The 12,433-nt window shown below is 50.3% G+C and overlaps 1 protein-coding gene across 1 annotated transcript in view; it reads right to left on the bottom strand.

Annotated features, from left to right (window-relative positions):
* The window catches only part of KCTD10 (potassium channel tetramerization domain containing 10), a 28,589-nt gene that overhangs the window by 15,134 nt on the left and 1,022 nt on the right, over window positions 1-12,433 (bottom strand). The window contains exon 2 of the mRNA XM_008520918.2: window positions 6,780-6,993. Coding sequence (XP_008519140.1) covers window positions 6,780-6,993 — 214 coding nt within the window. The remainder of the gene's footprint in view (window positions 1-6,779; window positions 6,994-12,433) is intronic.

Below are 12,433 nucleotides of genomic sequence, written 5' to 3'. Positions count from 1 at the left end.
AGAGACCCCAGGCTGTCCAGAGGGCAGTGCCCCACCCCCTGCTGGTGGGGTCTTCCTGCTCCAGGCGAGACTGGCCAGGCAGGAATGTGGGCCCAGGGCTGCGTGAGCCTCTGGTGTTCCAAGCAAAGCCAGAAAGGCGGATTTCTCTGTGAAATCTCCCGATTTTTAAAGAATGGTAAACTAATTTCTTTAAAAACCAGTCATTAACCCACCATAGGGCAACCAAAACACATCTGCAGGCTGCATGGGGTCCGCAGCCACTAGCCTGCAGCCTCTAACCCACCCTGGGTCCAGTGCTTCTCTTCCAGTGAATCGACAGGTAGGGAAAGACCATATTATCTTCCCAACAGTTCTTTCTGAGGGAGGCCCATGCCCCTCAGTTTTCCACAGATCAAAACAGAGGCTCAGAGAGGTTCATGACATCCCTAAGTAAGTGAGGCAGGACCAGACGACAAAAAACAAGTAAGAAACTTGTAGGAAAACTCCTTTCACGGGAACTGAGAAGACAAGGAGACCCTCAGTCTTTACAGAAATGGCCCCACTTCCACCCAGCTGCCTCGGGAAGAAACTGTTCTGCTTCTGTCTGATGCTTGGACAACTCAGCTGCTTGGAAAGAGGGCGGGCCCTGAAATCAATTATCCAGGGACGGTCAAGAGTTTCCGTAAATGAATAAGCGACTGTGACACTGGGCGCCGGCTCAAGAATGCCGCTGGGAAATGCCTGCGGCGAAGGAATCATAGTTTGGACAAATAAGGGCAAAGGAGCCGGGTGCACTCTCCATGAGGTTTCAATTAGCATTCTGACTTTAAAATATCTTAGTTGCTTTGAAAGCATGAATCTGTCCCTTCGAAACAGCTCCAACGCCTAGCAAGAAGAAAAACGAACGGAAGGGAAGCAGCTCCTCGCTTGTGGGGCGTCTTTCCTGCCGCCACGGAGCACACGGGAAGGCTGTCCACGTCAGCGCAGCCTGGGGAGGACGAGCGGGGCGCAGACGGGCTCTGGGGCACTGCGACAGACACAGCGCAGCGGAAAAGAGCGCCGGTCTCTGCTGAAGCCCAGCTCTGTGCCTACGTGCTGGATGACGTGGGCGTTTCTCTTAACCTTTCTGTCTAGCAGTTCTGTCTGCTAAAAATGGTGCCTCACAGGGTCGGCAGACACGTCTGATGAGAGAACGTACAGGAAGCACACAGCGCAATGCCGGGTCTACTGGCAGCCCTCAAATCAGGTCTCTGCCGACAAGCCCTTTCCACATCTCATCATCGTTGCTGGAGCGTTGGCAGCAGTGACAGCGTCCATGGTGGCCTGTTCCAGCACCCAGGAGGGCATCTGCATGGCTTTCAGGGTACCCCAGAGGAGGCTTCTCTCGGGGTCAGGGAAACTGGGCCACTAGGCTCGCCTCCTCCCAGCCCTGCCAGCACACCACAGACTTCCTCTCCTCTTCCCCTCCCTCCCCTCCACCAGGGAGCCTTCACTGACCTCTCCTCTCCATACCAAGGTATTTATCCTCGCTATGTTTGTGGTTCCTAAACTTGCCTGTTCCTAAGTCACCTAAAGTACTTGTTACAAATTCAGATTCTCGGAAGCTGCCTCACTCCTAAATCAGAATCTCTGGGCAGGATTTCTCAGCCCTGGCACTACTGACATGTTGGACCAGATGACTGTTATGGAGGGACCGTCCTGTGCACTGCAGGGTATGCAGCAGCGTCCCTGGCCTCTACCCAGTAGATGCCAGCAGCACTCCTACCCCCCAACTGTGACAACCAGAAATGTCTCTGTACAGTCCCAAATGTCCCCTGTGGGTCAAAAATCATCCCTGGAGCACCAGTGAGAGAGATCAAAGATCTAAGTGTAAAAACCAATCAACAAACTTTGAAGTATCAAAAGACACCATTAAAAAGGCTAAGACAATGGGGCCGGCCCGGTGGTGCAGCGGTTAAGTTCGCATGTTCTGCTTCGGCGGCCCGGGGTTCGCCAGTTCAGATCCCGGGTGCAGACATGGCACCGCTTGGCACGCCATGCTGTGGTAGGCGTCCCACGTATAAAGTAGAAGAAGATGGGCATGGATGTTAGCTCAGGGCCAATCTTCCTCAGCAAAAAGAGGAGGATTGGCAGCAGATGTTAGCTCAGGGCTGATCTTCCTCAAAAAAATTTAAAAAAAGCTAAGACAAGTCAGATTGGGGGAAAACATTTATAACATAAAACCAAAGAGATAGGATCCAGAATATATACTTTTATACAAAGCAAAAAGAAAAAAAAAGGAAAACAGGAAAATGCATAAATAAGATGCTATCAGGCAGCTAAAAGATGAAACACAAATGACCAATAAACATAGAAAGATGCTCAACACCCTAGAAATTAGGAAATGTTTAATAAAATAGAGCATCATATCCTAACCACGGGATTGGCAATAACTAAAAGGTGTGACAGGGCCAGCCCAGGTGGCCTACTGGTTAAGTTCGGCACAGTCCACTGCAGTGCCATGAGTTTGGTTCCCGGGTACAGACCTACATCACTCATCTGTCAGAGGCCATGCTGTGATGGTGGCTCACATACAAAAAGAGGAAGATTGGCAGCAGATGTTAGCTCAGTGCGAATCTTCCTCAGCATAAAAAAGAAAAAAAAATGACAGTGCCCAGTATCGGCAAAAATTCAGACTGCTATGGGGAATGTAAACTGACACAACTGCTAACATCTAATCAAGCCCAGGGTGCTATCCCCAATCCCCTCCTGGAAATAAACTCTAGGACAGAGCTCCCAAAGGTGGGTAAGACCTTAACGCTGCAGCCCCTGATGTGGCTGGCTGGGGTCTGGGAAGTCCAAAGCCTCTTCTTTTACCAAAGTAAAAATAGGAATTTCCAGTGTGCCACACTGTGGCAAAGGTTGGGAAGCACTGCCCTGGAGAAACTCACATGCACAGGGAGAGGGTTCAAGAATGAGAATACTCCTACTGGTGAACACTGGAAACAATCTAAATAACCATCAACAGACTGTGGATCCACAAACTGCAGTGCATTCCTAGAACGGACCCCTCGACTGCAGGGAAATGTCTGAACTAGAGCCACTCATTCATGGACTGACCTCACAAGCGTAATGCTAACTAAAGCAAAAGCTAAAAGCCTGCAGACAATACAGCACCATTTATATAATGTTCAAAACACACCAATGAGACACTGTCTAGGGACATAAACAGTTGTAGCAAATGCAATTCATGGAAAGATCCTCAACAGTGGTTCTCAACCCTGGCTGCACGTTAGAATCCGTGGAGACCTTTTCAAAGTCCTAATGCCCCACCACGCCCTGCCCAGCTACACCTGGCTTTCTGGGGGGACCCAAGCAGCAGGATTTAGCTCCAAGGCTGACTCGCTGTGCAGCCCAGGTTGATGTCTACCTGGTGACCCCAAAGCCGGGCTAGCGGTTACTTCCCGAAGGGAGACAGGCAAACAGTGAAGGCAAGGAGCAGCCCCATCAGTCCAGGGAGCGTTCCACGCCTTGTCTGAGGGGGGGCACAGGGGAGTCTGTCATATTAGTCACAATTTCTAAGCTCTCGGTGTACTTCAGAATTTTACCAACGGCAGGAGGCCTGAGACCTCAGGGAAACGAGTTGGCAGTGTTTCTACACGCCACACTGACTTCCCCACTAGTTTTTGAGGGAAGTGTGCTAATAATAAGATTAATGACTCTTCCTTAATCTGGTTTACAAACGCCCTGCTTCCAAAACATTAGCAAGAGACCAGAAACCATCTGAGGGGGGAAAGTGCCAGAGCAAGCAACAGGGACGAAGCAGGCAACTACAGGTGAGTGACAGACGGAACTCTTACTACAAAAGGTGCCACATGAATCCATGGCCAATGGCGACACTGACCAAGGGTGACACTGATGAGGACTTGAGTAAAAAGCTGGGGCTGCAAGAACTGAACCTTTCTGGGGAGGAGTCTGAGCGGGGCCTGCTCACTGCCACAGGGTCCTCATCTTCTCAGAAAAGCCCCCCACTGAGCAGGTAACTGGGACTGCAGCACACTCGTCCCTCAGGCCAGGCGGGCCACTTGTCCCCCACCACAGCCCTCCCAGCCTCTGCCTCCACACCCTGCCCCAGGCAGGTGCATCAATGAAGAACCTTGCCCTTTACTGAGTCTCCCAGTGTGTCAGGCACTCCACCAAGCGCTCTCTAAAATCCTCATTTAATCCCACACGACCCTGAAAAGCATCAGCCACAAACAATCCGAAACAAGGAAACAGGCTCAGACAGAAACTCACTCGCCCAATGTCACATCACCAGAGCTTAAATTAGCACAATGTCTGACACACAGAAACAGCTCCATAATGTTAGCCGGGACTGCTACCATGTGACAGAGCAGGACTAAAACCCAGGGCCATCTCACCCCGACACCCCTGTTCCTCTCTGTTTAGGAGTTACAAACACACGATACGAAGCTCACACAGGCAGAAGGGCAGGAAGCACAAGAGAGTCTGCCACCCGCCCTGGACCCCAGGCCCCCTGCCCGGAAGCAACCAGTTTCTCAGGCAAACTGCACAGACTTCTGGCAACACCATGCACCCACCGTTCTGCACTTTCAGAGCCCTTCTTCTTTAACCGGCACGCCACACTGCTGGACTGGCATTTCGGCCTGTTTGTGGCAAACTTCACTGCAGCTAACAGGCTTCCTAACTAAAAGCCAGGATGAAGCCGTGACATGCAGGCAGGGTGAACCTGAGGTAACATCGGGCCACGGCTCAACCTGTGCAGTGTCCTCATCAGGGGCCAACGGGACTGCTCTGCCTGGCACAGCGCTGGCTGGAGGACCAGCCACCCAGCCTGACACGCCAGGCCTTCCGAGGCCCCAAAAGGCCCTCAGCAGTAAATGAGAGGTTGGCCCATAAGGCTGCCACACTCAGGCGCCCTGGCCTGGGGGCTGGGCTCACATCCTCCTCGGACAGCAGACGGGAAGAGCCAACAGGTCCTGGGTTCAGTCACTCCACCTTCTCTAGCCCCGTAGCTTTAGAGAAAGCGCTTCACCTCTCTGAGACGTGCATTTCTCACTCATCAAACGGTAACAGCAGCACCCACTCCTCAGAGGGGCACGGTGAGGTTTGAATGAAATAACACCATAAAATGCCAGACTGTGAGCTTTTCATCATGACATGGAGGGGCTAGAGTTCTAGTGAAAGGAAAACAGCCGGGGCCTGGAGTGTCAGACAGCACTGCCTCCTGGAGACGTCGGGCTTTCCAGGGAGCACCAGGGAAAGGACGTCCTCTTTCCCTGGTGTTTAGAAAGCTGAGCAGGCCCACTGGTACCACTCCCACGCAGCTCCCATTGGGGGATGTGGAGCTCGAGGACTCTGTCTCTTTTGTGACATGGCATTAGGCCACCAAGGCAAGGCTTTCAAGGAGACGAGGCTTCCTCTTTGCTTCCGCAGCGACTCAGCCGCTTTTCCTGAGCCACACCAGAGACTGGGTAGGGCGGAAGAAAAACCACAACAATCCTGGGTTCTCAGATAAGGTCTGTTTCCTTCTGCAGCTAGGGCGCTATTGTCTTGATTTCCATAAATACTCCTGGGCAGTGCCGGGTGTAGCAGAGCAAAGGGGATCCTCCCACTCATAAAAAGCTCTGGCTGAGACACAGAAGGCAGCTCTGGGGCTCCGACCTCATCTACCTGCTGCTGGGCCAGAAGCCAGAGTTCACGGGAAGCCCAGGGAAGCAGAACTGTGAGCCCTGCAGCCTGGCCTCCTCCAGGACACAGAGGGCAACACCCCAGCCAGCAGAGTGCCCAAGCTCTGGCCCTCTTAGGATCGGAGAACACACTGTGCACACCAGCCTTAGGGCCCCCAATCCCACCTACTGTGTCAAAACTCACCCACCCTCCCTGGAACACTGTCCCTGGAAAGGCATGGACATCAGCATGGAGGCCAGCCTCAGGAACAGGTAGGGTAGGGTCAAGTCAGCCTGTGGTCTGGCCTGGTCTTAAGTAATCTTGAGCCAAGGAATGAAGGACAGGGCCATCTTTAAACCTCACATGACCTGCCCGTAAACCCAGCCAGGTAAGTATGGTCCCCCTTGCCAGGTGCTCTTGATTGTTCCAACTGGGTAGGAAGTAGGTATGGGAGGATCATTTTAAACAGTTCTTTGCCTTTTACTAACATGGCTTTCTCCAAGAAAAAAAAACCCAAGCACTGAACATACACCTATTGACTACTTGCTATGTGCCGACAGCCCCACGAAGCGGGTATCATTGTGCCCGTTCCCCAGATGGTCGAACAGGTTAAACAACTTGATTAGGATCACCAGACACTAAATGGGGAGATGTGAGTCTCTGTCAGGACGCCACCCTAGGAGGCCAAGGGCCCAAAGAAAATGCTCATGCCGCTCTCACACCTGCGTTTCACTCTGAAGTCACAGAACCATCGGTGAGAGAACTGGAAGGAAACCAACGAGGACAGCTAGTCCAGCCTCCATTTTACAGAGCTGAGGCCTGGAGTGGGGAAGGGACTTTCTCAAAGTCACACAGCAAATCAACAACTAAGTCAAGACTATGAGTCCTTGTCTGGCTGACTCCTACCCATCTTCAGGGCTCAGCTTAAATGTCACTTCCTCAGGGAAGCCCTCCTTGACCACATCCCCCAGATGAGACCCAGTCTCCCAGTTATTCCCTCTCAGGGCTCCCTGCACACCATGATAACACTGAGCACGACAGGAAGCCCGTACTGTGAGGATAGCTGCCCATGTAATGCTGGTCTTCCACACTAGAACGAAGCCTTCTCAAGTTCTGGAGGCTGGGCTTACCTTCACTGTCGGTGAGCACTTCCATGCGCCCGCTGAACATGGCCTTCAGCATCGTGTCCTGCTTGGTCAGCGTCTGCATGGTGGTGTAGTAGAGGGCTCCGCCCACGTTCAGCTTCACGTACTTGGAGCTCGGGCTCGTGCCCTTGAAGGAAGTGGTGCGGGTAGCAGCTGCGGGCACCGCTGAGCTCACCACACTTTCTCCTGACATCTCTTCCTGCCAGGGGAGAAGACACAGGGCACCAGGCCTGGTTGACGCCTTTCAGCCAGCTGGCTGAATCCGGCCTCCAGCTGTGTTCTGCTTTAGTCTGAGTATACACTGCACTTAAAACAAAGTTTGCTCCCAACGCTGACAACTCAGGAGAGTCCACAGAAAAATGTGGATTTCTGGCTTCTCTTAAAATCAGAGGCCAACAGGGCCAGCAGGGCAACAACTGGTGGGAGCCGGGGTACTGGTTGCCCCCCATGGACTGGGGCATTCCCCAGTCTGCCCCAAACCCCACCCAGATAGCCTCATATACTGACCTCACCTGCTGACCCCATGGACACAAGTTTGCCACTAACTCCTGTGTTCCAAGGACTTCCTTTCTGCCTGCTGCCTACATAAATGAACACCCTGCCTGCATCCTAAAGCAGCCTAAGGCACTGCCCAGGTCTCGTCTCTTTATTGCCACACACTGCTGAACAGCTAAAAGTGCCACCTTTCAGGTGAATTACAGATGCAATAAGCTTTTAGGAAATAGAGGGGAATCCCAATAACCCTTCTTAATACTTCCCATAAGGAAAAAATGTTTCTGAGGACTAAATAGAAATCAGAGCTCTTGGAAGCAAGTTATTGCAAAATTAGAGACTTCCTGTACTAGCACCGCCCCAAACAGCAAGATCCGATGATGTCTTCCTAACAGCACTGCCAGCTATCGGGTAGATCTCAAAGAAATGGACATGTGTCTGATTAAGCAGGGGGAGGAAAGGAGACAAGCACCTGGCACATGCGTACTCAGAGAAAACGTTTATTGAGTGGGTAAAATTCTACAGCTGGAGGAGATGTCCAAGAGTGGGCTGACTCTTTACCGACTCTGGGGCACAGCAGTGAGAAAGAGGCCGACTCTGGGGCACAGCACTGAGAAAGAGGCCCCTGATGGCCACGACCTGGCCTGGCACTCACATCTGGGCCTTGGTGTCCCCACTGAACACAAACGATTTCGCAGCACACCACCATCAGACACGGCCACTCAGTGGCTGACGGATGGATCGAGACACAAACAAGACCACTCCATAATTATGTCTGAACACAGACAAAAACAAGAACATCATCCAAAACCCAAAAATGAGCAGACATCCCCGTATCCTGGCTACTATGAGTCACTGCTGCTGCTTTACCGACTACAGCTTTAACCCCATTCCATTCTTCCCACCTTCCAAACGGGGATTACTGAGACCCCACCACAGCCTCAGTCCTGCTTCCTGACAGCATCCAATGCAGAGCAAAGCCCCACTTCCCTGACCCTCCCCCCAAATCACCCAACACCAGCCCAAATCCTCTTTCTGAAACGGCCCACAGTTCTCCCTCAATGCAACAAGTAAATAAATCCAGTTCTGTTTGTCTATTTGACAAACAGACTATTTGACTAGTTTGACTGTATGACTATTAGGTATGCTCCTGGGGGGTTTTGACTGGAGGGCACTGACAGCACGAAACTTTTAAAACTATACCCCGATACTGAAAAAGGACTATTTTTAAAATTCTTGATGCCTTTCTATCTTTTCCAGATCTCCCACAAGGAACACGTATTACATTTACAATTAGTAAAACACAAGTGTGACTTTTTGAATGGGAAAGGGACTAACAGCTGGCAACCTGCCATCCACCACTAATAGCACAGGCCACGGTGGACCTCGTGACCTCCATCCTCCCAAAAGAGCGGCCTGGAAATCACCCACTGGGGGACTGGTGTCCAGGCCCTGCAGAGTGACACGGAGGAGGAATGGCCTCCTGGAAAGAAAAGTGTTTTCTCGAGAAACTGTTTCTGCTTCATTAAGGGAAAATGTAAGAAGGCGGCAATTTTCCAAAAGCTCAGGCTTAGCTCACCTGGGGTCCCTGTGGCCTGACACCAAACATATAAGAAAGGCCAAGAGGAAGCGGCAGGCCCTCCTTTTTCGCTTTCCTTTGAACTCAGTCCCCAGAGACCAACACTGCCAGTTATCACCAACCATTTCCCCCAGAAAAACTCTGTCCCTGGGATGATGGCAGGAGCTTATGGGCTTAGAGTTTCTAAAAACTGTGAAGACCTGGAGAGGAAAAAAAGGCTTATAGTTACGGGTGGTTTTTTTTGGGGGGGAGGGGTTAAAGAAATTTGCCCCAAAATGGAAATACTTTTTAAAGTACCCTTTCAAATCTACATGTACACAAAAATAAACATGTTTTTGGGAAATGGTGTAACGTTTTTTAAGGCACCTCCCATCAGACAGACAAAAAAGTCATAAAGTATATTTTGTTTGCTTTTTGGCTTTCCAATACCTTTTGAAAGATAACCTGCATACAATAAAGTGCATTTTAAATGTAGAGTTGGATGAGTTTTGGTCAATATATGCATCTGTGTAACCCCACCTCCAATCAAGATAGAGAACATTTCCACTGCTCCAGAAAGCTCCTCCAGGCCCCTTTCCCACTCCTCCCTCCCAGAAGATCCCACTGTTTTATTTTCTACCACCACATTTGACCATTTAAAATCCAAAGAGCGCTGGGAGATGGCTATTGTTATTTCCGCTTTGGAGATTCTGATACCACAGCCACAGAAGTTCAGTCACTTCCCAAAGTGAGTTGGTAAGGGAGTAAATGAAGGACGTGGCAAGTCCTGCCTGGAGCCCATGATTTTATCAAGGGTCATGCTTGGTATATACAGAGCTCTAACATATAACTTGAGGAAGGGGGGCCCTACTCGCCTTCTTTAGAAAGTTCAAAAAAGCTCTGAAAAAAGATGGGAGGCAACGTGTGGCTGAGGGCTTGGGTTTGGAAGTCAGACCTGAGTTGAAGTCCCCAGCCTTGCCATTTCCCAGCTCTGGGAGTCCGGACAAGTCATCTGAGTCAAGTCCTATCTATCAAATGGGGACAACAGCCACACCTGCCTCCCAGGGCTGCTGTGAGGGATGCCACAGAGAGCACTCAACACAGCCCCTGGCTCAGAGCAAATACTCAGACACAAAGCACTCAAACTACGACTATTTGAGAATGTTCGCCAAGTCTCAGATTATCTTCTCTTTGGAGCCCATTTCCAGCTCTATGCACAGCTGACTGAATCACTAAGAGATGAAGGCAGAAACCATCCTGCTCTAGCTTGAGACTCCAGAACAGACAAAGAAAGCTCTGAACCTCTCAGGAGCCCACCCCTCCAAAGGTCAGTCTCCTCAACACCAGAAGAGGCCCTTGGAAAAAACGTTCTGGCTGTGTTCATGTCCCTGAGCCTGAGTTACGGTGAGCTGAGGACACAACAAGCCTCTCACAGCAAACCTCTCTACAGAGGCCACCGCTACTGGGATCCTGCTTTTTAACTTGTTTCAAAGGTTTGATTTCGTTATTAATGAGGTTGGGGAGCTGGCACAGGAGAGAGCAAAATTGGTTACAAGAAACAGAGAGGTAATGATACTGAAGGTATTGGTTACCGTTTCTATTCAATCAGAAAAGAAGTTTATTCCAGTTAGATGGATAAGTCAAGCCTTCTCTCTTTTCCATTTTCCCTGAGTATACTGTTGCTGATTCTAAACAGGGGCCCTCCACTTGGTTGCACATAGGAATGCCCTGGGGAGCTTAAGAAAATCCTGATGCCTGGGTCTTACCCATGGAAATCTTGATGTAATTGTTCTGGGGCTGTGGCCTGGGCAACAGAACTTTGGAAACTCCCCCAGGTAATTCCAATATGCAGCCTAAATTGCAACCCACTACTCTACAAAGTTCTGCATGCCTTAATTAGGCCATAACTAACTTCATGGGCTTGGAGGAGCTCCCCAACCTCTTGCTCTATTGGCCCAGTGAATTCCCACCCAGGCATAAAAACAAACCACAGCATCACAAACAAAAGCACGCCCCTACTTCACAGCTTCAGAGCCACAGACAGGAAGCAACTGTATGCATGCTTAAAAACAAAAGTCAGCTGGAGGGGGACCGTTGACACGAAAGGAGACCTGGGCAAGTACAACAGGAAAAAAGGCACCAAATCCCTCACCTGCAGATGTTTTCTACACAGATCTCTGCAGACCTGTCTCCCATGCATGCATATGTGTGTGTGTGTGTTGGGGGAAATGTGCGTGTGGAAGGTTTGATGGAGAGATCGGCCAACGGGGACTGAGTCCCAGTTCCACCACTTCCTGTGTGCTGTTCAGACAAGTGGTTGAACCGAGTGTCAGTTTCTTAACTGGTAAAGCGAAGTTAAAGCCATAATCTTCCTAACAACCCTCAGAGAGTGAATGTTAAAGTACTTGGCAACCAGTCCTTAGTGTAGTTTCCCTTCTGCCCCTCAAGCTTTCCTCAAGACCAGAGGTGCCCAGCCCCGGCTGTACTACAATCACCTGGGCATGCTTAAAAAGTACTGATGCCTGGGCCACCCCATGGCCTAGTGGTTAACTTCAGTGCCCTCCACTTTGATGGCTGGGGTTCAGTTCCCAGGCATGGACCTACACCACTCATCCATAGCCATGCTGTGGTGGCGACCCACATGCAAAATAGAGGACAGCTGGCACAGATGTTAGCTCAGGGCCAATCTTCCTCAGAAAACAAAACAAACAAGCAAAAGCACTGATGCCTGGACTTCACCCCAGCACAAGTAATCAAATTGGGGAGGGGAGGGGCATGGCAGCTCAAACTAGTTTAGAAAGCTCTGCAGGTGATGTTACGTGCAGCAAGAGGCGAGAGCCACAAAGCTAAGGTGTTTCTTTAACCAGCTAGATCTAAGAGTCACTGCCTTGAGGCGAATTATAAAACTTCCCCAAACTGGGGGCATTTCTACAACTCAGAAAAGTCTGCTGTCCATTTCAACCAAATTCACCCAGCCACATAACTGTACCATTATTTTGCACCCAAAACTTACATATAGGACAGCTACTGCCTATTTCCGAGTGTTTTGCTGAATTCTCTTCTCTTCCTGTGTTTAGCATACTAACTTTTGGCCCATTTCTCTCAATGGTCCAGTGAGGAAAATGTTATCGTGAAGCTCACATTTTTGGGAGAAGAAATTAAGAAACAGTACTATTAGAATCCTCTGACTCCCACTCTCCTGCCCCTTCCATCATACAGCCCAAATCAAGAAATTGTTACTCTAATCCCTTGCAGGGCTTGTTAAAACATTGCTGGGCCTCACCCCCAGACTGATTCAGTGGTTGGAGCAGGATGAGAAATTTGGCCACTTCTAACAAGTTCCCAGGTGATGCTGCCGGTTTGGGGAGCACAGTTTGAGAACCACTGGGTTTGTGCTGCCTTCTCCTCAGGTGGCCCTTAATTTGCACAAAATGGAGCAGACCCAAGTCAAATACAGGTTGACTAATTTTTCTTCAGCAGTATCCTTGGGCCTGATCTTCCTTAAAGACAGCACTTTCTAGAGAAGAAACAGGCGGCACACAAGTAAAAGGAAGAATACGGACCGAACTTTGATCATTCCCACCCACGG

Source organism: Equus przewalskii, chromosome 7, assembly GCF_037783145.1.
Source record: "Equus przewalskii isolate Varuska chromosome 7, EquPr2, whole genome shotgun sequence".
Taxonomy (NCBI): domain Eukaryota; kingdom Metazoa; phylum Chordata; class Mammalia; order Perissodactyla; family Equidae; genus Equus; species Equus przewalskii.
This window is presented reverse-complemented; position numbering and strand designations above follow the sequence as displayed.